The sequence below is a fragment of the Anarhichas minor genome, unplaced genomic scaffold (genome assembly GCF_050575085.1).
Source record: "Anarhichas minor isolate MPS153535 unplaced genomic scaffold, ASM5057508v1 ptg000136l, whole genome shotgun sequence".
NCBI lineage: Eukaryota > Metazoa > Chordata > Actinopteri > Perciformes > Anarhichadidae > Anarhichas > Anarhichas minor.
This window is the reverse complement of record NW_027466582.1, coordinates 18011380-18035207: the sequence shown is the minus strand read 5'-3', so window position 1 is coordinate 18035207 and position 23828 is coordinate 18011380. Positions and strand designations below refer to the sequence as shown.

Sequence of the window (23828 nt, the reverse complement as noted above, 5' to 3'; positions counted from 1 at the left end):
GGAGTGTAACATCATCTGATGATTTGCACTGACTATTGATGTTATTAGGAAAAAAATAAAGATTAACATCTTGGATCCACTCTGTCTAGCTTATTAAAGTATTCATGGTGCAAGGGAACTGTCACTGTTTGGTGCTCTGTGTAGTTAGTCTATGTACACAGAGTCTGCACCACACAGGTGTCTAAAGTCACTTAAACAGTACACTCTGTTCTGTCAAATTGTGAGGGTATTACTGTAATTATGTTATATAATTACGAAAGATGAAATAAAACCAAAAATAAAACAAACTCATTGAAAACAAGAAGCAATTATCTTCACGTTTGGATAAACAACTATGTGTATGCAGGACAGTACCGTTTTAACATTTATACCAGTATTGACGAAGTTGTATTTACATTTGTTTCTATTATAAAGACCTAGTTAAGATAGTAAAATGTTTTTTTATTTCTTAACATCATATGCTTTATATTAGACTGTCCTGCACATAATACATATCACATGTAAAATAGAGATTATACAAACTCATGGCATTTGTTGTATTCACATTGAAGTTTTTATTTGGTGGAACTTAAAGCAAATCGTGCATGCATTATCAAAAAAGACAAGAGACTATGAAATTGACTTTGAATAAAAATAACTCCCATATGCAAGTGTACAACAAAATGTCATCTATTTCTATTACCATACTGTGAAGGACCGGGGTAAAGCTGGGAGAGCAGGTAAAGGTGGAAAAACAGGGATTTTACTGACCCAAAGTATTTACAATAATTAAGATGGGTAACAAAATCAAGCAAAAGTGAAAAATTTGAATAACTATAAATTTAACATAACTGCTCTGGAGTCTAAGCACAACTTACCTACACAGAACTTAGTTCAAAACAACATTATGAGTACTCTTCTGACAAGGACTCAGTCTTTTGCCAGAAGGATGGTCAGCTACAGGACACTGACAGGAAAGTTGTTAACACTTTTACTAACCTTAACTCAATTTTACTTGATTGCGTGCACTCAATCTAGAAAAATAAAGTGGGCCAAAACAAGTGTCTTTATGTCTTGTATAATGATGTTAAACGAAAGAACTGGGAAACATGTTACTATGTCCTTCACGATGCCTGGTTGATGGTTTGGCTAGTAGCTGCAGCCATCACACATACAAAGCATAATGTGTAGGCATTCCAATTAGGCTTCATGATTGTAATACGTATTGTATAAATGTATACATCATTTTCACATACAGGCATGATTTAAATTTTCCATATTTGTTCTTAACATGAATACACCAAATGCTTACAGTCACCTGGAGATAAGAACACGGTCAACATAAAAAAGTTAGCAATCAGTCAGAATACGCTTATTCTTTCAATCACAATGTCTTATTTGAAAGGATGCTGCCCACACTGTAAATGTCATCCTTCCCCCCTTCCTGCTGGCTCCAGGTTTGGGTTGAGAGTTGACGTACCCATGTCGACTGTTGGTTACAAGTTAAGTTTGAACAAATTCAAACTAATGTGTAGCTTGCTCAAATTAATTTGAATACAGTTCATACATACAGCTGTCACACCAGAATCTCTTTTGATCCATTGATAATATAGAAATGGTGATTGGTGCAGCTTTAAAGCGATAGGTCTTGACATTGTGAGATTGACATCGAAAGGATCCCCAATGTCAGAAATGTGTATATAATAGACACAGGGACTTTAAAGACACCTTTTTTCATGATAGCACAAAGACTAGTGCAAGCAACTTGCTAGTATTTGCTGACTTTAAAATGGGCTTTCCAACTCCCTTTAGTACTTCCATGCACTGCACAAAGCTCATGGTGCAAAAGTGGGAGAAGAGGCTTGATAATGTGAGTCACGGTGTCATTACAGAATCGGGGTTGAAACCTGTAATTTGAAGTTGCACTGAGAAAAAAGCAGCTCCGCACAAAGTGATGTTAAAACATACGATCATACAAAAGGTGCATTGAGCTGTTGTAGTGTTTTATTTGATCCCTAATCAGTGCAACGGCTCTCTGGCAAGGCTGGAGCATTGATCTGTGTGGGAGAGGGAGCGGCATGAGCAAGTGTATGGGAAGACAAATTAAGATCTTGTCCCTGAAAATCACAACAGGATTGGTGACAATTTATACAAGGACCAGATGGCTCGTAGCAACGACCCCGGTGCCCGATATTCCCACAGTATCCCCCACAGGACTCCAAGAGGGACATAGTTGTAAGCTTTCTCCAAGTCTACAATACACAAAAGAAAATGAGATTTTAAAACAAGAACATTCATTGAAACATTAAAAACAGTCATTAAAACACTAAAAAGCAGTGTAAGAAATGTAATTCAGTAGTAAACAAACTCCCATGACTACTTCAAGAGAACTGCAAGGTTAAAGAGGTGGTCCACTGTTCTATGGCCAGGTCGGAATCCGCATTGCTCCTTCTGTATCTGAGGTTTAACAATGAGTCAGAGCTTCCTTTCCAACACATTGCGATAAACTTTCCCAACAGGCTGAACAGTGTGATACAGAGATAATCAAAGCACATCACCTGTCCACTATCTCAGTCTGCCACTCCACAGGCACTGTCCCTGACCTCCACGTGACACTGAAGATGCATGCCAGCCAAGACAGCCCAACAATGTCCAGAGCTTTCAGCATTTCATGGCAAAACTCATCTACCCATGGCGCCCTGCAGACGAGGAGCTTTTTTTTACAACCATAGAAACCTCTGCCAGGAATATGGATGGGTCATTCCACCGAGTTTTCAAACTCTGCCTCCACCACCGAGGACATGCTGGTCTGGTTCAGGAGTTCCTTAAAGTGCTCTTTCTACCGCTCGGCAAAATTCCCAGTCCGTGTCTGCAGTACTCCTCCCCTGCTGAACACAGCCTATGCCAAGCTCTGCTTTCCCTTCCTGAGTTGTCTAACGGTTTGCAAGCACTTTCTTGAGGACAACTGGAAGTCCCTGTCCATAATCTCTCTGAACTCTTCCCACAACCGGAGTTTTGCTTTGGAAACCACAGCTGCACTCCTTCTGGACAACCTGTACCTGTTCAGCTTGACGGCCTCCTTCATTCTTAGGTTGCCGCCACGACAGACACTGATGATTTTCTGACCACAGCTACTAGTAGCCTCATGCACAATGGAGGCTATGAACATGGCCCAGATTAATTCCATACCCCCAGTATTGGGACCATGTGCTTGGCTTCGCCATGTGCTCTGAGACAAAGAGATCTAGGCCTGCCGATTCTGCAGGCAAGACCCATCCTGATTTGGGTAGATAGCATCCAAACCCCCACCAGAAAAAAGTTCACATCTAGATGTGAACTCATCACCCATATGCAACGCTGTCCTCCCATTGGCCAAGGCCCACAGACACCCCAGGTGCCCTGTGGATCAGCCCGATTTCCATAAAACAGTCTTTCACCCCGACCTCTAGGCCATTCCCGTCTGACTCACATTGGAAAAGGAGGCACGCAACGTTGCTGTGTTTAAAATGAAAATCCTAGGTTAAACATTTTTACAGAAGTCAAGAAACGGAAGTCAAGAAGTCAAGAAACGGATACTTCAGAGAGAGAGAGAGAAGCACATTTCTCCTCTCCACCCAAGCCGCCTTTGTTTCAGCCGTAAGGAAAAAAAGATTCCCGTAACACCCCGAAGAAATTCTCTGACGCACAGAGAGTTGTATCACCGCGCCGCATGGAGCCGCGCAACCTGAGTCAGCCAAGGACTCAGAAGGACCGCATCGACCGCCAAGAAATCGACTCATAGTAAGGCAAAGAATCTGGGCAGTTAGATTATTGTTTTATTTTGTTTGTGTTGCTTAAATTACTGGTGTTACGTGGTGTTTATGCTCAAAATCGCCGAGATTAACGACCGAGATCGTTAATGGTGTGTAGAAGTTACCGTGTATCTGCTGCAATCGTGTTGAGATGTTTCACTGCTAGTGAGGCCGGAAGTTGTTTCTCATTAGTTCAGAGGTCAGAACCGTGGCTGTGCAAATCAGAGAGTCGTCAGCTGTGTTTCTGTAGATGAGAACAATCTTCCGTACTCCACCGCGGCAGGGAGGATTTTATTGTGTTTGTGGAGGATTTCTTTTGTTTTGTTTGCTTTCTCTCATCTTTTGCTAACCAACACACACATATAGGTTTAAGCTAATGTAGCTCCGGGGTTGCGCTAACGGCTTCTGATACGTGTAGATAACGAGATCTCGATTGTCAACCGCCATTTTAGAGTCTCGCGCCATCTTGTGGGCTCGCGAGAGACGTCGCCAAGTTTCAGATTACATCATACGTTGTCTGAGCTGTTCTCTCCCCCCTACACACACACTGCATGCACCCACACAAACACACACACACACACACACCACTTCTTGTAGGCTGATAACTCAAACTCGCTCCTTTTCGTTCCCAACACCTGCCTCCCCCGGGATTGCATGAAGAATTCTTTCGAAGGTTGGAGTGGTAGACCTCGAGGACAGTGGCCTCAGCAAGACATTCCTAGTTCAGCCAAACTACATGATTGGGTTTACCAGTTCCGTACGCCTAATCCAACTCACCACAAAATGGTGATCAGTTGTCAGCTCTGCTCCTCTAGAAAGACACTCAATCCCTTTTATGCTTCACTGAAGTCCGGGCCAGGAACAATGTCCTGACACAAGCATGCTGCAGTCTAATCATTTCTGACAACAATGAAAAATAGAAGAAAGCAACAACTTTCCACTTTATCTTAACAGTGTTTTGTTTCAACATACACCAATACTGTTGAAAGTTATGGATGGTATACCGCAGGGGGAGATTTTTTGTGGATCCTCCCGGCTCGGGTCTACTACAGCTCTTGTTGCTGCTGCAGCCTGGGGCTGTGATCGGAATCAGAACCGTTTATTGCCAATGTATGTAACATACAAGGAATTTGTCATGGCAGGTGGTGCATAACATTAGACAATAACATTAAACAATAAACAACAATCAACAGTGCAAGGAATAGAAACATTAAAATTTACAATAGGATTTAAAAGAATATGAAATAAAGTGCACAACAAACAGATAACAGGACTGTAAACGAGTGTTATGTAAAAGTGACAAATGAAGCTCTAGCGCAAGTTCAGACAGGAAGACTATCCCTGCACGCTCATGCTCATATGCTTTTCTCTCATACCGCTCCCTAACTAGCAGCACATTCTCTATTCCGGCTGTCACTGTCAGAGGTGTCATAGACTCTATCAGCTGTTCAACAGCTGGCCGTTCCCGGCTAATAGCGCAGAGTCACACCCTCTTCGTTAGCCTATCAGCTTGCTGCTGTCTCCTCTTAAATGTGCCCTAGCCCCGCCTCCAGCTTCCTGCTGCTGTTTCATGCGACTCCGTACTGACAGGCGCTCATGGCAAATCCTTGATTCGTTTTGCTGCTAATCATTGGGCTGATATCCCTCCTCACGATGGCAGACTCAGACACAGAATTCATCGATGCTGAGTTGAACGATTCGGCTTCGGTCACATCCGCAACGCATCGCAACCCGTCAAGAGGAAACGGGTTCTGAATTATTGGAGATCTTAACCGCTCAAGGCATAATTCCGGCTCCGGGCTTAGACGGCTCACAGCTTCAAACCCTGATCGACGAAGTGGGTCTCGGATCACCAGCCCAGGACGAGCCCACCACCGCAGCTCCCGGCCGCAAACGTGCAAAGAAAGCTCATCATGCAGCTCCTCCAGCTAAACATAAGGCCGTCGCCCCCAGCTCAGCCCAGCTCGACCAACCTCCGGCCCTCTCAGCAACTCTCCAGTTGCTGGTCAATTCTATCCAGGCCATAGATGCCCGCCTCCAGTCCATAGAAGACAACCAAGCTTCATCTTCCTCGGCAAGGCGCAGAGCTCAAAATCTGCAGTCCAACGCACGGCCAGCACCTGCACTCCAGCAAGCATACGACCTAATCCTACCTCAACATTCCCTGGCCTCCGCCATCCCCACTCCCCTTCACATTTCACCACGCCTAAGATCAAAAATCCTGCAGGGGAAAGATATTAACCTCATCAGCCTCATACTGCCATCCCCCGAGTGTGAAGGTAACATCACCACCGGAGATACATTTACTGCACTCATCAAAACGGCCGACCCTAGATTGTCAAGAGACATGTCAATCGGCGAATTCATAGTTGCTTTCGGCATCTATCGAGAAGTAATATGCTCCGTGTACCCAGATCGCCGTCAATAACTGGATGTGTATCTAGCGCTTATTGGCGACCTTAATATCAGGTACGGAAAAATCACCTTCTTCAAATACCACAAAGGGTTTTCCATCAAAGCCGCGGTATACATAGCCCAATCAAACATCCGCCTGAACTGGTCAGTCCTGGACACCGAACTGCTAGTCATGATAGTGGGTGGCTCGCAGCCAGTGACTTGCTTAACATGCGGTATGCCGGGTCACTCAGCACATCTCTGCCCGAGGGTACCATTTTTTCCCACGGAGCACGGCGCTAAGGCCGAAACCAAATTTGACCGCACTTGCCTCTACCAGGATTCACGTTCCCCGGAGAAAACAGACAGCCGCGGCCGCAAGGTGCACATGGTCAATAACCAGCCTGTTTGCAATAACTTCAATGAGAATGTGTGCACTTACCCCAACTGCGCATTTCTTCACATCTGCAGCTACTGCCAAGATGCACACCCAAAATCTGTGTGTCTACGCAGGGCTCGGCCCCAGCAGAAGCGTCGAGGGCCAAGGACTTACTGACAGTCCACCTATCAACACCAATAAACGTCCCAGCTCTTGCATCAGAATTATCTTCTCATCCTGATTCAGTGTTTGTTGACTACCTGCTCTCCGGCCTCTCCCAAGGGTTCCGGGTAGGGGTCGCTTCACCGCTAGAGTCCTCTCACGTGTCCAAAAACCTTCAATCTGCGATAAAAGAACCAACGGTAGTGTCCAATCTTCTTAAAAAAGAGGTCGACAAGGGGTACGTAATAGGACCTTTCAATGCTTCGTCCTTCTCCGTGTTCCGATCCAGCCCCATAGGAGTAGCAACTAGGAAATACTCCGGAAATAAAAGATTAATATTTGATCTTTCCGCCCCCCACATGGGGCCAACACCGAGTGTTAATAGTCTCATTCCTTCCGAACCTTTTTCCCTTCACTACGCCACCATAGACAACGCCATAAAGCTCATCAAACTAGCCGGGCAGGGCGCATGGCTCTCCAAAACGGACATCATAGACACGTTCAAAATTATCCCAATTCATCCTTCGCAGTGGCATCTTTTCGGGGTTAAGTGGGAAGCTAAACTGTATTTCGCAGTGCGCCTCACGTTCGGGTGTAAAAGCAGTCCGGCGATCTTTAATCAATTATCCGAAGCCCTTTGCTGGATTCTCTTAAACAGAGTCAGAGTCCCCTCTCTCCTTCACCTGCTCGACGACTTTCTTTTGATAGACCCTCCGCACGATAACTCAGGCGCATCACTGGGCAAACTTAAGCGCCTGTTTAAACATCTCGGCGTTCCACTCTCCGACGAGAAAACTAATGGTCCGTCAACTCGCCTCGAGTGTCTGGGCATTACACTGGACACTGTCGTAATGAAAGCTTCTCTTCCTGCAGAGAAACGCGAGCGCATTGCCGACATTTCTCAGTCCCATACGACATCAAAAGAAGTAACAAAGCAGCAATTGCTTTCCCTCCTTGGCCATTTAAATTACGCAATGCACGTCGTTCCCCAGGGCCGCTCATTCATTTCCAGCTTGCTGTATCTGGCTTCGTCGTGCCAAATTTGCACGACGTCATCACACTGAACGAAGGGTGCCGCTCTGATCTGCGTTTCTGGTCACGGTTGCTAAGGCATTGGAACGGGGTAACATTATTTTAAGATGACATAGTTCATTCCTCCGACTCTCTAAGGTTCTTCACAGACGCTGCGCCCTCTGTGGGTTTCGGCGGGTACTTCCAAGGCCAATGGTTTGCCAGCAGCTGGCCTCATTCATTCCCCAAGCTCGATTCTTCCTCAGCAATGGCCGAAATCTACCCCATTGCAGTAGCTTGTCACCTATGGGGGAAGTTTTGGAGACGCAAACGCATGCGGTGCAGTGCGACAACCAAGCAGTTGTAGGCATTATCAATAAAGGCCGCTCATCCAGCCTCGACATAATGCCTTTCATGAGATGCATCTCATGGCTGTCTGTCACACAAAACTTCATCTTAACAGCTCGTTTCGTGCCAGGTCATACCAATGTAATCGCTGATGCCTTATCCCGTTTCAAATTTCAGGTATTCAAGAGCCTGTGCCCAGAAGCCAACCCATCTCCAACAGCCGTTCCTCCCCTAGAAGCACTAATGCTCCCTTTGGACCCGAGCTGGACCCACGGGGGGCTGTTTTAGAGTGTGCAGCATTCAGCGTGTGGTAGAAAGCATTTTTCATAAAGAAATATGATTATTGCTCCAGACATTTTAAATATCGAATTAACGGGAAAAGTCCGAGCAACATCATCATACCAGCCATTGTAAACACTGCAAACACAATTATACATGAACTAATATCATATCTGGACGATATCTAGAAGATTTGCCACAATTTTGGCCAAAAATCGACGATCTATGCTCACTCTATGGCTCTCTCATCACGGAGCATGATCGCACATGGCGGCTGAACACATGCAGGAGGGCCACGATTCGACCCGGAAACGCACAGCGGCGTCCAAATTACTCTCTTTCAAACCGTTCAAAAGTTATGGGTATGCATGTCAACATCAGCCACAGGTCACGAGAAAAAAAATTGGGTAAAAAAAACTTACGTTTTGACGGTTTTGGCGACGAAAAACGGATTTATTCCAGCGGATTTCGGCGCAGCTCTTTCCTCCATGTTGTGCTGCATGCCTGTGAGTGAGATCAATGCGCTGGCGGAATGAATGACAAAATGGCAGACGATTCTGTGGGGTGGAGCAATCCATGTAGAGAGGGGGGTTCGCCCAGCATTTTGCGATTTCTAGCCAGTAAACAGACCCGGATACGATCAAACACCCCTGCATGGCTCCCGTTGGACTATCCCACATCTAAAAATGTCTCACACGAGTAAATCGGCCTTACCAGGGTCACATGACACACATTATGAGCCATTTATTGTTATGAATGACAGATATGACACATCATAACTGCTCAAAATTATTCAAAATGGTGTCAAACTGATTTATTAGGATTATTGAACACTCTTAGTGATAAGAAAAGTGAATATATAGTTAATATGTAGTTATATAGTATATGAAATGAGTATACAGCAAAATCATAAAATCATAATTTTGATTTTTATGACCATTTATGCTGGCCTTTCTTCACTCAATCGAAGTAAAATATGTTGTGGGGACATGTAACACGTGTTGTTCTATGACTGTGGTGTGATTTTAGATTTGCAGCTGCATTATTTAAAAAAAATGTTTTTTCAATACAAGTGCTTTTTTTCAGGCAAACCTAGAAATTTTTTAATTTGAGCTGTGCCATAAGTATATCAGTTATTAACCAGTAACATATACACAATATTTACACAATTAAACACATCTCACAAGTGTTACCAGTATTCTAGCATCAAAATTATTAAAATAGACCTTGTAGTTAGAGCTCAGGACTCTTTTGCGTATGGCTATGCAATTTTCGCGAAGAGGCCTAAAAATAGGGCTAGGGCCCAAGAGGTTAAACAGGGGTGTTTTTCTCCCTACGTGGATTCCCTGCTGGATAGCTGTTTTCTACTAGCTGTTTGTGGGTTCTTAAGGAGCGGGGAATTCACCACTGCCTCTAATTCATTCGACCCAGCTAAGGACGTCACCTTGGCAGATTTAACCTTTCACCCAGATTTCTTCACTCTTTTACTCAAACACTCCAAAGCCGGAGGTGCTTGTCAAATAGTTATCGCCCGGTTGGATTCTCAATTCTGCCCTTTTAAATCTATGTGTAAATATTTAAAAAACAGGTCGGGGGGCGACCCTTATGCCCCTCTGTTCCTGACCTCCAACGGTAATCCCATGTCCAAGTCCTGGTTTAGCCATCACCTGGAGCAGGTACTTCAAAAATGCGACCTAAACCGAAAACTCTACTCGGGTCATTCATTCAGGATAGGCGCTGCAACCTCAGCAGCCATACAAGGCCAATCTACGGCGTCACTTCAACAATTGGGGTGTTGGTCATCCTCAGCTTATGCCTCCTACGTGCGTCCTGATGTCTCTGCCATCATCGGAGCTCAAAGATCCCTAAAATCTTAGCAGCCATAAGCACTGCATATAACTGGTGGTCGGTGGTTGAGGGTCTTACACTTTACTCAGCCAACAAATCATAAATGCAGGTCATTACCGACCCTAAGAGTTCCGCAGGATCATTAAGGCTTCGTTGTTTAAATGTATGAAATGCTTAAGCGGGTGGTATCATGTATGGTATAAACTGAAAGTTCTGTGATTCTCGTGATTCATGTAAACCGGTCATCCAAAGTCTAAACCTTAGCAGTCAGGGGCTCTGCTGGCTACTTCAGTCATCACAACAGGGCACGCAGCCCTCTAGCTGCTGCTGGCTACATCATCACAAGCAGGGCACGCAGCCTGTCCTATGAGGGATGGCCGATTCATTAAAAGGGGTAGGTAATGGAGACTTCCCGCTGGGGAAATCCATAAAATATCATGCCGGTCATTCTAGGACACTAGCCACGTTTCTTAGCTCAAACGGATCCTTTCAGGTCACTGGTGACCATTAGCCAATGCTGGCTAAAGCATTCATCACAAGTAGGGCATGGCTGGCTCTACTGCAGGCACATCATTAAATCATAAGTACGGCTATCCATTTAACCTCAACTGCAGCGTAATGTTTATCTCATGCCTCATCTCTAAGCAGCCCACACCGACTCGCTGAAAATTCGCAGCCATTCAAGTACAGCCTGGTAAGTAATACTTTCTTCGGGGGGGTCATATCGCATGTTCCCTCCTCACTTTTGGGGATTTATATATATTGTTGCCGCTCAGGGCAATCATAACGCAATCACAAATCTCCTTGTCGAGTTCAAGCGCCAAACAAATTCCGTGTAACTCATGAACGCTTCATCTGTCACAATAAATGTTAACTACTAATCATTTACTTGTCTCTCCTGATTGAAATGAAGCTCTAGCGCAAGTTCAGACAGGAAGACTATCCCTGCACGCTCATGCTCATATGCTTTTCTCTCATACCGCTCCCTAACTAGCAGCACATTCTCTATTCCGGCTGTCACTGTCAGAGGTGTCATAGACTCTATCAGCTGTTCAACAGCTGGCCGTTCCCGGCTAATAGTGCAGAGTCACACCCTCTTCGTTAGCCTATCAGCTTGCCGCTGTCTCCTCTTAAATGTGCCCTATCCCCGCCTCCAGCTTCCTGCTGCTGTTTCATGCGACCCTCCTCCCCAGCACCATCCATCTTCGCAGATGCAGTACTCCATCAGCAGCTCCAGCCAACTCCAGCAGAACCTCCAGCCACTACCACCAGTGTCTGGACTCCTCGGGGGGATTTATATATATTGTTGCCGCTCAGGGCAATCACAACGCAATCACAAATATCCTTGTCGAGTTCAAGCGCCAAACAAATTCCGTGTAACTTATGAACGCTTCATCTGTCATAATAAATGTTAACTACTAATCATTTACTTGTCTCTCCTGATTGAAGTGTATTTAAGTATGAAGGGATGTGCAGGGGAGTAGTAGGGAGGGAAGGAAATTGTCCTGGGGATGACAGTCAGTGGGGGACCCGGGCTCTGTTAATGAGCCCGACTGCGGACCGGAAGAAGCTGTTCGTCTGGCGTGAGGTCTTGGTCCTGATGAACCTCAGCCTCCTATCAGATGGAAGGGGCACGAACAGTTTGTGTCCAGGGTGAGAGGGGTCGGCTGCAATCTTTCTTGCTCGCTTCAGGGTTCTTGAAGTGAACAAGTCTTGCAGGGACGGCAGATTGCAGCCAATCACCCTCTCGGCAGAGCGGATGATGCGTTGCAGTCTGCCCTTGTCCTTGGCTGTGGCTGCAGCGTACCAGACTGTGATAGAGGAGCAGAGGATGGACTCAATGATGGCCGTGTAGAAATGCACCATCATTGTCTTTGGCAGGTTGAATTTCATCAGCTGCCTCAGGAAGTACATCCTCTGCTGAGCCTTTTTAGTGATGGAGCTGATGTTCAGCTCCACTTGAGGTCCTGGGATATGATGGAGCCCAGGAAGCGGAAGGACTCCACAGAGTCGGATACAAGCACAGGACGTTTAACATCTTTTGACCTATTAATTAGGGAAAATACCCACCCTGACATGGACATAGATTTATCCTGACATAGACATCGATTTATTAGTAGTTTAGCTTTTGAAATAGTGCTAAAATCACATATCTGCTATCATACAATCATGTGGTTGGTTCATTTGCTTTCGTGCCACAAACAAACCAGGTCCGCACCAGCATTTGATTGGCAACTTTCACACCACCCCACATGAAATGAACTAACCAGGAAAACAGATCTGAGTTTGTTTTAAAGGAATCAAACGGGTTAGGTGTTAAAGCACCTTAATGCTCTGTTCACACTACTAACAACACAGCAACAGGCTATATCTCATTTTCTATGAAGGCCGGTGACATGAAGCTACAAACTGACGCCCAATACGGGCATCCCACACTACAAATGCTGGTCTCAACTTTTTTCAGTGCTCCAATGACACAGTTAAGCATCAACCTATTATGTGTTTAGTTTTCCCCAAGTTCTGTTCCATCAAAAATGCCATTAACCAGTTCCCTGTACTATTAATCAACATAATTACTCCACCAAACGCTTGAGTAACATCTTGGTGAAGCTGTTGGGTTTTTACAAGACAGTTAAGCTGCCTTAGTACAAAAAACAATGATCACATATTGCTTCTCATCAGTAAAATCACTGCTGATTTGAAAGCTAGCAAAAGTTAGAAAATAAAACTTACGGTGTTCTCGTTTTTGTTGAACTGGATCTCTGTGACCATGTACATTACTCCACCGGTGGCATTTTACCCTCACTTCTGAACAAAACCCAAAGATAATTGAACTCCTTCACTTCTGTGGGTGACTCATTCCCATTCCAGGGGACGCAGAAACCCAGAGCCTCAGACTTGGAGGTACTGGCTCTCATCCCAATGCTTCACACTCAGCTGCAAACCCTCCCAGCACATGCTGAAGATCACGGTATGAAGGAGCCAACACAACCACATCATCTGCAAAGAACAGCAACACAATTCTGAGATCCCCAAACTGGGGACTAGTGTTAATGTGGAATCTGTGTGTACATACGCAAAAGCCATGTCGGACTCCGTAGTTTTCTCTGGCCCGCTCCCGAATCTGACCAATGATGAAATGTTTAGCCGCATGTCATCATTTCACCGCTGGCTGTCTTGGTGGTGCCCAGCAAACAATGTCGGCTTCGTAGACAACTGGGACACTTTCTGGGGAAAACCTGGTTTGCTTAGGAGGGATAGCATTCATCCCACTTTGGATGGAGCAGATCTCATTTCTGCAAATATGACCCAGTTTCTGTATGGACCTGGTTCATGACAACCCAGAGTTCAGACCAGGAAGCAGAGTTGCAGTCTTACACACTTCTCTGAGCTTCCATTAGAGCAGTTACTCACCCAAAACCACATAGAGACTGTGTCTGCCCCACGGCCACTTAAATTAATTAAATCAAAAATAAACGATCAAGGAGTTAAACAAAATAACCTAATCCAAGTTAAAACTACCGCAACAGTGCAACAAAATAGGATAATTAAATGTGGACTCTTAAATATCAGATCTTTGTCATCTAAAGCTGTACTAGTAAATGAGCTAATAACAGATAATCATATTGATTTATTTTGTCTTACTGAAACCTGGCTGTGTAATGAAGAATATGTCAGCCTAAATGAATCAACTCCTCCAAGTCATATTAATACTCGCATTCCTCGAGGCACCGGCCGAGGAGGTGGAGTAGCAGCCATCTTTGACTCAAGCCTATTATTAAACCCTAAACCTAAACTAGATTATAACTCATTTGAAAGCTTGGTTCTTAGTCTTTCACACCCAACGTGGAAAACAATACAGCCAGTTATATTTGTTATAGTGTACCGGGCCCCAGGTCCGTATTCTGAATTTCTATCGGAATTTTCTCAGTTTTTATCAAGTCTAGTCCTTAAAACAGATAATTATTGTAGGTGACTTTAATATTCATGTGGATGTCGAGAACAATAGCCTCAGTACTGCATTTATCTTATTATTAGATTCGATTGGTTTCTGTCAGAATGTACAGAAACCCACTCACTGTTTTAACCACACTCTCGACCTGGTTCTGACTTATGGCATTAACATAGAAGATTTAATAGTCTTTCCACAGAACCCTCTTTTATCGGACCATTATCTAATAACCTTTGAATTCCTACTAACGGAGTGTACACCGTTAAGCAAGAGTTACTACACTAGATGTCTATCTGATGGTGCCGTAGCTCAATTTAAAGAAGTGATTCCATCTATATTTAACTCAATACCATGCTTCAATATAACAGAGGACTCCTGTGCTAACTTTAGTCCTACCCAGATTGATCATCTTGTTGATAGTGCTACAAGCTCACTGAGAAGGACACTAGACTCTATTGCTCCTTTAAAAAAGAAGTTAGCAAAACAAAGGAGGTTCGCTCCTTGGTATAACCCTGAAACCCGCAAATTAAAGCAAACATCGCGAAAACTTGAAAGAACATGGCGTTCCACTAACTTGGAAGAATCTCGGTTAGTCTGGCGAGACAGTCTTAAAACGTATAAGAAGGCCCTCCGTAATGCCAGAGCAGCTTATTACTCATCGTTAATGGATAAAAATAAGAACAACCCCAGGTTTCTCTTCAGCACTGTAGCCAGGCTGACAGAGAGTCATAGCTCTGTTGTGCCGAGTATCCCTATAGACCTCAGTAGCAATGACTTCATGAACTTCTTTAATGATAAGATTATAACTATTAGAGAGAATATAAACAATGTACTGCCCTCGACTAGTACCGATCTTTCCACAAATAGAATAACCTTAGAAACAGCTGTAAACCCTGATATATGTTTAGATGGCTTTACTCCCATCGACCATGAGAAACTAACTTCAACAATTTCTACGTCTAAACCTTCTACCTGTCTCTTAGACCCTATACCGACTAGGCTGCTTAAAGAAGTCCTACCATTAATTAGCACGACTTTATTAGATATGATCAACCTGTCTTTATTAACAGGCCATGTACCACAGTCCTTCAAAGTAGCTGTAATTAAACCTCTTCTTAAGAAGCCCACTCTTGATCCAGAGGTGTTGGCCAACTATAGACCGATCTCTAACCTTCCCTTCCTCTCCAAGATCCTTGAGAAAGCAGTTGCAAATCAGTTGTGTGACTTTCTACGTAACAATAGTTTATTTGAGGATTTTCAGTCAGGATTTAGAAAGCATCATAGCACAGAGACAGCTCTGGTAAAAATAACTAATGACCTTCTAATTGCATCAGACAAAGGACTAGTCTCTGTTCTTGTCCTGTTAGACCTTAGTGCTGCGTTCAATACTATAGACCACTACATCCTGTTGCAGAGACTAGAACATTATATTGGCATCAAAGGAACCGCACTGAACTGGTTTGGATCCTATTTATCGGATCGATCTCAGTTTGTTTATGTAAACGATGAAGCCTCGATGAAGACCAACGTCAATTATGGAGTTCCACAAGGTTCTGTGCTTGGACCAATCTTGTTCACCTTATATATGATTCCTTTAGGCAATATTATCAGAAAACACTCTAAAAACTTTCATTCTTATGCAGATGATACTCAATTATATATATCGATCAAACCAGATGAAACCAATCAGCTTGCTAAACTGCAAGCATGTCTTAAGGACATAAAAACCTGGATGACCTGCAACTTCCTGATGTTAAACTCAGACAAAACTGAAGTTATTCTACTAGGCCCAGAACCCCTCCGACATCATTTATCTAATGATATAGTTTCTCTAGATGGCATTGCGCTGGCATCCAACAGCACCGTAAAGAATCTTGGAGTTACCTTTGATCAGGATTTGTCTTTTAACTCTCAGATAAAACTAATTTCTAGGACTGCCTTTTTTCACCTACGTAATATTTCAAAAATCAGGCACATCCTGTCTCAAAGCGATGCAGAGAAATTAGTTCATGCATTTGTTACCTCTAGACTAGATTACTGCAATTCCTTATTTTCAGGCTGCTCTAATAAGTCTCTTAAATCTCTCCAGTTGATTCAGAATGCTGCAGCTCGTGTACTAACAAGAACTAAGAAAAGAGATCATATTACTCCTGTATTAGCTTCTCTGCACTGGCTCCCTATAAAATCTAGAATAGAATTTAAAATCCTTTTACTTACCTACAAAGCCCGAATTGGTCAGGCACCATCATATCTTAAAGAGCTTATAGTACCATACTGCCCTACTAGAGAGCTGCGCTCCATTAATTCAGGGTTACTTGTGGTTCCTGGAGTCTTAAAAAGTAGGATGGGAGCCAGAGCCTTCAGTTATCAAGCACTTCTTTCGTGGAACCAGCTTCCCGTTTCAGTCCGGGGCGCAGACACACTCACCACATTTAAGAGTAGGCTTAAGACTTTCCTCTTTGATAGTGCTTATAGTTAGGGCTGGCTCTGGTTTGCCTTAGACCGGCCCTTAGACAAACTGGTATAGGCAAAAACTACAGGGGGACTTCCTTAGGATACACTGAGCACCTCTCTCCTCCTCTTCTTCACTTCTGTCTTTATGCATTAATGTCCCATTAATGCTCATTACTAACTTTACTTCTTCCCCGGAGTATTTGTGCTTTCTCGCCTCACAGGTTCCCATGACCGCTGTTCTATCTGGACACTGGTCCTTCAACCATCCATGGCCCTGCTGACACCTACTACGATCTTCATTATTAACATTATTAACCCTATTACCGATACCATTAATGCACAGTACTGACTTTTTTTCTTCCCCCGGAGTCCTTGTGCTTTCTCTCCTCACAGGTTTCCATGGAGCATGGTTTCATCTGGACCCTGGTCCTTCCTCCTACCATGGCCCTGCTGACTCCAACTGCTAATATCACTTTTATTATTACTCACATTACTATTTCATATTACCGATACCATTAATGCACATTATTGACCTGCTTCTTCACCAGTCTCTGTGCTTTCTCGCCTCACAGGTTCCTGTGTATCCGGGTTATACCTGGACCAGGTCTTACCTCCTGCCGTGGTTATGTCATACATTGAATGTGTTGTAATTACATTGAATGTGTTGTAATTCACTTATCCTGTTCTACACATGACATCTATTGCAGTTCTGTCCATCCTGGGAGAGGGATCCCTCCTCTGTTACTCTCCCTAAGGTTTCTTCCTCTTTTCTCCCCGTTAAAAGGGTTTTTTGGGGGAGTTTTTCCTGTTCCGATGTGAGGGTCCCGGGACAAGAGGATGTCAAATGTGTACATATTGTAAAGCGACAAGTTTGCAGGTATGAATAAAGTTCTTGAAATAAACAAATTCTGCATTTCCCCCTGCGCCCCACCTGCAATACCGCTGCGCCCCATTAGAGGGGCGCGCCCCACAGTTTGAAAACCACTGCCTTATGGTGCGTTCACACCAAAGCGAATTATTCGCGCGAGTAGATTACATACAATGTCTATGCACAGACGCGATGAGACTAGCGCGGCGCGAATTTGCGATGGCGCCGCGCAATTGACGCGTCAAACGCCAAATCGCCCCAAACGCGCGAGTTGAAATTTTTCAACTTCTGCGAAATATTCGTGTTACGCCCCAGCGCGATAGCCTATCAGCGTTGAGTTGCTCCCCCTGTCATCAGTGACGTCCTGCCGTTGCTGAATCAGAAACAACCATCGAGGACTGGCGTTGTTGAATCAGGAAATAAATACTGTAGCCGTCTGTGTTCACCCAGAGCTCTACGATACCTCATATCAATAGAGACCGGACCAAACTATGTGTATAAATGTGTGTGTGTAAACCATATGGTACAAACAATGAATAGACGCTGCCGTATTTACGTCTACATGACGTTATTCTGAGTGTTGGTGGAGCTGCTACAATGTTAGCTTAGCCTAGCACCGATCCATCAGAGCTCCATTGAGAAGACAAGTACAAATCAGCATCATTACGTGGTTATTTCGGAGTCCCTTTTTGTCGGTTTATTGCCGTTAAATCACAGCCAAATCAGTTTATTTTTTGTTCATACAGCTGTAGTAAACAGCGACGTGTGGCTTGCTAGACACAGTGAATACAGCTCGATAAAATCCATGGAGCTCCTCTGGACAATATTATGAACCCAGACATGACGGCGTTTAGTTTCCCAGGATATCTGTGACTTCCACAACACGTACTAAGCAGAAATAGAGGTTATTTTTTTAATGGTTAATGGCGGACAGTTGAACGGCTTTCAGGGCGATAAGCCGCGCCCCCTCTCCGGCGCGTCCAGTGCAATTCACGCGAATGAACACAAATGGTCCCCGGTATTTTGACCGGCGGCGCGAATGGCGTGAATACGCGGCGCGATGAATTCGATGAATTAGAGTCTTCATTTTATTGTACATTTTTGCAGTAGCTAGGTTCTTCTCATTGCATTTCTATAAGTGCAGTATATCTTATATTAGCCTTTTAGTAAACATTAAATTGTTAATTTCAAAAATGTCTTTGAAAATGTTATAACAGGCTCAAGGACACACACAGTATAATATACCTCATATCACATGCAAACAGAATGTAGCATATCTCATCTAATTGGACTGGTGACTTTTGTATAAATTATGGTAATTAGGTGGGGATTGATTATTTTAACATCTAGTCAAAAGGTTTTGCACAGTAGCACAGAGAATGCCACACACCCAGGACACCCCACGCTGATGTGTCATCTATTTTGAGTGGTTTGGTATGAATCTTAACACACTACAATTATTTTGTTATTTAAAATGTATGTCTTTGTTTCTCAAGAAGATTGATGTTGTGGTTACACATGCACAAGTAAATATTCAAGTATTTGAGAATTTTCCTCAGTTGGTTAATATTGGAAATTTGAATTTCAGGAATCTATGTAGAAGCATGGAACCAGAAGCGACTGACAACGGGAGTTACACTGTTAATGACATACATCCCTGCTACGAATCAGATAATACAACTTACTTATTCACAAGCAACCCTTCCATAATATGTGTTTTATTATATGTTTTCCTCGGCGCATTGTCTGTTGTCACAATATGTGGAAACCTTTTCGTAATAATCTCCGTCTCTTACTTCAAACAGCTCCACATCCCTACAAACTACCTCATTCTGTCTCTGGCTGTGGCCGATCTGCTTGTAGGAGTTCTAGTCTTTCCTTTCAGTATGACATTCACTGTAACCTCATGTTGGTATCACGAGGGTTTGTTTTGTAAAGTACGAGGAAGCTTTGATGCTACACTGAGCACAGCTTCTATTTTGCACTTATGCTGTATTTCTATTGACAGATACTACGCAGTGTGTCAGCCTCTTGCTTATAAAAGTAAAGTAAATGATCGTGTCATTGGAATTATGATCCTGGTGAGCTGGGCAGTCGCTGCTATAATTGGCATCGGCATTATATTTGCAGGTTTTAATCAAGGAAAATGTGAAGAAAGTTGCTTAATTGATTCTCTAATATCAACCACTCTGGCATATATTTTTTCATTTTATATCCCGGTCAGTATAATGCTTAGTATCTACCTGAAAATTTTCCTTGTTGCAAAGAGACAGGCAATCAGCATTCAGAACACAACCGGTCTGAGCACAAAGTCATCTGGAGCAACCGTCAGTAAGATGGAGAGAAAGGCCACCAAAACTCTGGCTATTGTTTTGGGAGTTTTTCTCTTATGTTGGACTCCGTACTTTCTTTATCTCATCTTTCAGCCTTTAACGTACAATGTTACACCAATTGCTGTGATTGAAACACTGAACTGGCTTGCACTGTCAAATTCAATGCTTAATCCATTTATTTACGCTTTCTTTTACAGCTGGTTCAGAACAGCTTTCAGAATGATCATTTCTGGAAAACTATTTCAAGGTAATTTTGCAAACTCAAAACTCCTTTGACTCGTCTTTTGTTTAAATAACATGTTAAACTCCGGCCTTCGAATGGATGTTTGTTTTCGGGATAACGGGCTGTCGGACAAATGGGCTTTCGCTCTGATGCAACATTTTTTGGACTAATGTTGTTTCATAGCAATGGGCCGTCTGAACAATGTGCAGTCCCCTCTTATATGTTATGTGGAGTTATATATTTTCCTTGACTCATTAACTGTTGACACAATATGTAGAAACCTTCCTGTGATAATCATTTACTTCACACAGCTTTACGCTCCCACAAACTCTGTGGCTGACCTGCTTGTGGCATCTTTGATAAGCACATCTTCCATTCTGAACTTGTGCTGTATTTTTATTGACAGATATTATGGAGTGTAACATCGTCTGATGATTTGCACTGACTATTGATGTTATTAGGAAAAAAATAAAGATTAACATCTTGGATCCACTCTGTCTAGCTTATTAAAGTATTCATGGTGCAAGGGAACTGTCACTGTTTGGTGCTCTGTGTAGTTAGTCTATGTACACAGAGTCTGCACCACACAGGTGTCTAAAGTCACTTAAACAGTACACTCTGTTCTGTCAAATTGTGAGGTTATTACTGCAAATATGTTATATAATTACGAAAGATTAAATAAAACCAAAAAAAACAAACTCATTGAAAACAAGAAGCAATTATCTTCACGTTTGGATAAACAACTATGTGTATGCAGGACAGTACCGTTTTAACATTTATACCAGTATTGACGAAGTTGTATATACATTTGTTTCTATTATAAAGACCTAGTTAAGATAGTAAAATGTTTTTTTTTATTTCTTAACATCATATGCTTTATATTAGACTGTCCTGGACATAATACATATCACTTGTAAAATAGAGATTATACAAACTCATGGCATTTGTTGTATTCACATTGAAGTTTTTATTTGGTGGAACTTAAAGCAAATTGTGCAAGCATTATCAAAAAAGACAAGAGACTATGAAATTGACTTTGAATAAACATAATTCCCATATGCAAGTGTACAACAAAATGTCATCTATTTCTATTACCATACTGTGAAGGACCGGGGTATGCATAAAGCTGGAAGAGCAGGTAAAGGTGGAAAAACATAGGGATTTTACTGACCCAAAGTATTTACAAGAATTAAGATGGGTAACAAAATCAAGCAAAAGTGAAAAATTTGAATAACTATATAAACTTAACATAACTGCTCTGGAGTCTAAGCACAACTTACCTAAACAGAACTTAGTTCAAAACAACGTTATGAGTACTCTTCTGACAAGGACTCAGTCTTTTGCCAGAAGGATGGTCAGCTACAGGACACTGACAGGAAAGTTGTTAACACTTTTACCTTAACCTTAACTCAATTTTACTTGATTGCGTGCACTCAATCTAGAAAAATAAAGTGGGCCAAAACAAGTGTCTTTATGTCTTGTATAATGATGTTAAACAAAAGAACTGGGAAACATGTTACTATGTCCTTCACGATGCCTGGTTGATGGTTTGGCTAGTAGCTGCAGCCATCACACATACAAAGCATAATGTGTAGGCATTCCTATTAGGCTTCATGATTGTAATAAGTATTGTATAAATGTATGCATCATTTTCATATACAGGCATGATTTTAACGTTCCATATTTGTTCTTAACATGAATACACCAAATGCGTACAGTCACCTGGAGATAAGAACACGGTAAACATAAAAAAGTTATTGAGAAGCCCCCCTAAAATGTTCTTCAACCCCCCGAATAATTTGGCATTATTGGCTTTATATAAATATATATATATATATATAAATATATATATATATATATAATTTTTTTATTTTGGTGATGTCATTAAATTAAACTATTGTTTCTCACATGGACAAGTTATTTATAACTCTAACATGCTACATATGTGCGTGCGTTCTGGTTTGTATGTTTTCTCCCCCTTCAAATTACAATCCAATAGCCATCATCATACTTAACGATATAAAGTTGACACTGTCAGGTCCATTCTCCATCCATTGTGTGCGGCCCCTTTAAGAATTAGGATTTGGGAGTGACGCGGATATGAAAGCTAGTTTATCCGTCTTTCCTTTACAAGCAGGAAAATTATTTCTCTCTTTATTTGAGAAAAGTTCATATTTGTGTTGTCAAATTTCACTATGACCTCAAATTTGGTCTCTTGTGTTATCATATACTGAATGCAAGCAAAACTACAGAGCAAAATCACACTCTTTCTGATTGAACCAATCTATGAACTGTCTGAAACAATGGATATCCGTGGCCCCAAATGGGCCCCAAAAAAAATTGCCGTGCACTACGCGCGCAAACATGCCACTCCCCTTGGGGCTAAGCCCCCCCTTTCTTTGAATCCTAGAAACGCCCCTGATGCTGCCCACACTGTGTAAATGTCATCCTTCCCCCTTCCTGCTGGCTCCAGGTTTGGGTTGAGAGTTGACGTACCCATGTCGACTGTTGGTTACAAATTAAGTTTGAACAAATTCAAACTAATGTGTAGCTTGCTCAAATTAATTTGAATACAATCCATACAGCTGTCACACCAGAATCTCTTTTGATCCATTGATAATATAGAAATGGTGATTGGTGCAGCTTTAAAGCGATAGGTCTTGACATTGTGAGATTGACATCGAAAGGAACCCCAATGTCAGAAATGTTTATATCATAGACACAGGGACTTTAAAGACACCTTTTTTCATGATAGCACAAAGACTAGTGCAAGCAACTTGCTAGTATTTGCTGACTTTAAAATGGGCTTTCCAACTCCCTTTAGTACTTCCATGCACTGCACAAAGCTCATGGCGCAAAAGTGGGAGAAGAGGCTTGATAATGTGAGTCACGGTGTCGGTACAGAATTGGGGTTGAAACCTGTAATTTGAAGTTGCACTGAGAAAAAAGCAGCTCCACACAAAGCGATGTTAAAACATACGATCATACAAAAGGTGCATTGAGCTGTTGTAGTGTTTTATTTGATCCCTGATCAGTGCAACGGCTCTCTGGCAAGGCTGGAGCATTGATCTGTGTGGGAGAGGGAGCGGCATGAGCAAGAGTATGGGAAGACAATTAAGATCTTGTCCCTGAAAATCACAAACAGGATTGGTGAGAATTTATGGCATACAAGGACCAGATGGCTCGTAGCAACGACCCCAGTGCCCGATATTCCCACAGTATCCCCCACAGGACTCCAAGAGGGACATAGTTGTAAGCTTTCTCCAAGTCTACAATACACATGTTGACTTGATGGACAAAGGCAAGGCAAGTTTATTTGTATAGCACATTTCAACAACAAGGCAATTCAAAGTGCTTCACATAAAACCATTAACAGCATCAAAGCATAATGGTGCGTTCACACCAAACGCGTCGCGAATTTATCGCGCCGCGTATTCTAGTCATCCGCGCCGCCGGTCAAAATGCCGGGGACCATTTGTGTTCATTCGTGCTGGATGCGCCGGAGAGGCTATCGCCCTGAAAGCCGTTCAACTGTCCGCCATTAACCATGGAAAAATAACCTCTATTTCTGCTTAGTACGTGGTGTGGAAGTCACAGATATCCCGGGAAACTAAACACTGTCATGTCTGGGTTGATAACATAGTATCGAGGTGTATTCACTGTGTCTAGCAAGCCACACGTCGCTGTTTACTATAGCTGTATGAACACAAAATAAATTGATTTGGCTGTGATTTAACGGGAATAAACCGACAAAAAGAGACTCCGAAATAACTCCGTAATGATGCCGATTTGATCGTAGAGCTCTGG

General features: G+C 42.9%; 1 protein-coding gene across 1 annotated transcript; it reads left to right on the top strand.

Moving 5' to 3' along the window:
• The first annotated feature begins 19069 nt into the window (after positions 1-19069).
• On the top strand, positions 19070-20074 carry LOC142941980 (trace amine-associated receptor 1-like). The gene has a single exon (XM_076084111.1). It carries the CDS (start codon positions 19070-19072, stop codon positions 20072-20074), a length of 1005 nt encoding a protein of 334 aa, XP_075940226.1.
• The last annotated feature ends 3754 nt before the right edge of the window (positions 20075-23828 follow it).

Excerpts from the sequence above, each read along its gene's own strand:
- LOC142941980 (XM_076084111.1), top strand. The coding sequence starts at position 19,070 with ATGGAACCAGAAGCGACTGACAACGGGAGTTACACTGTTAATGACATA.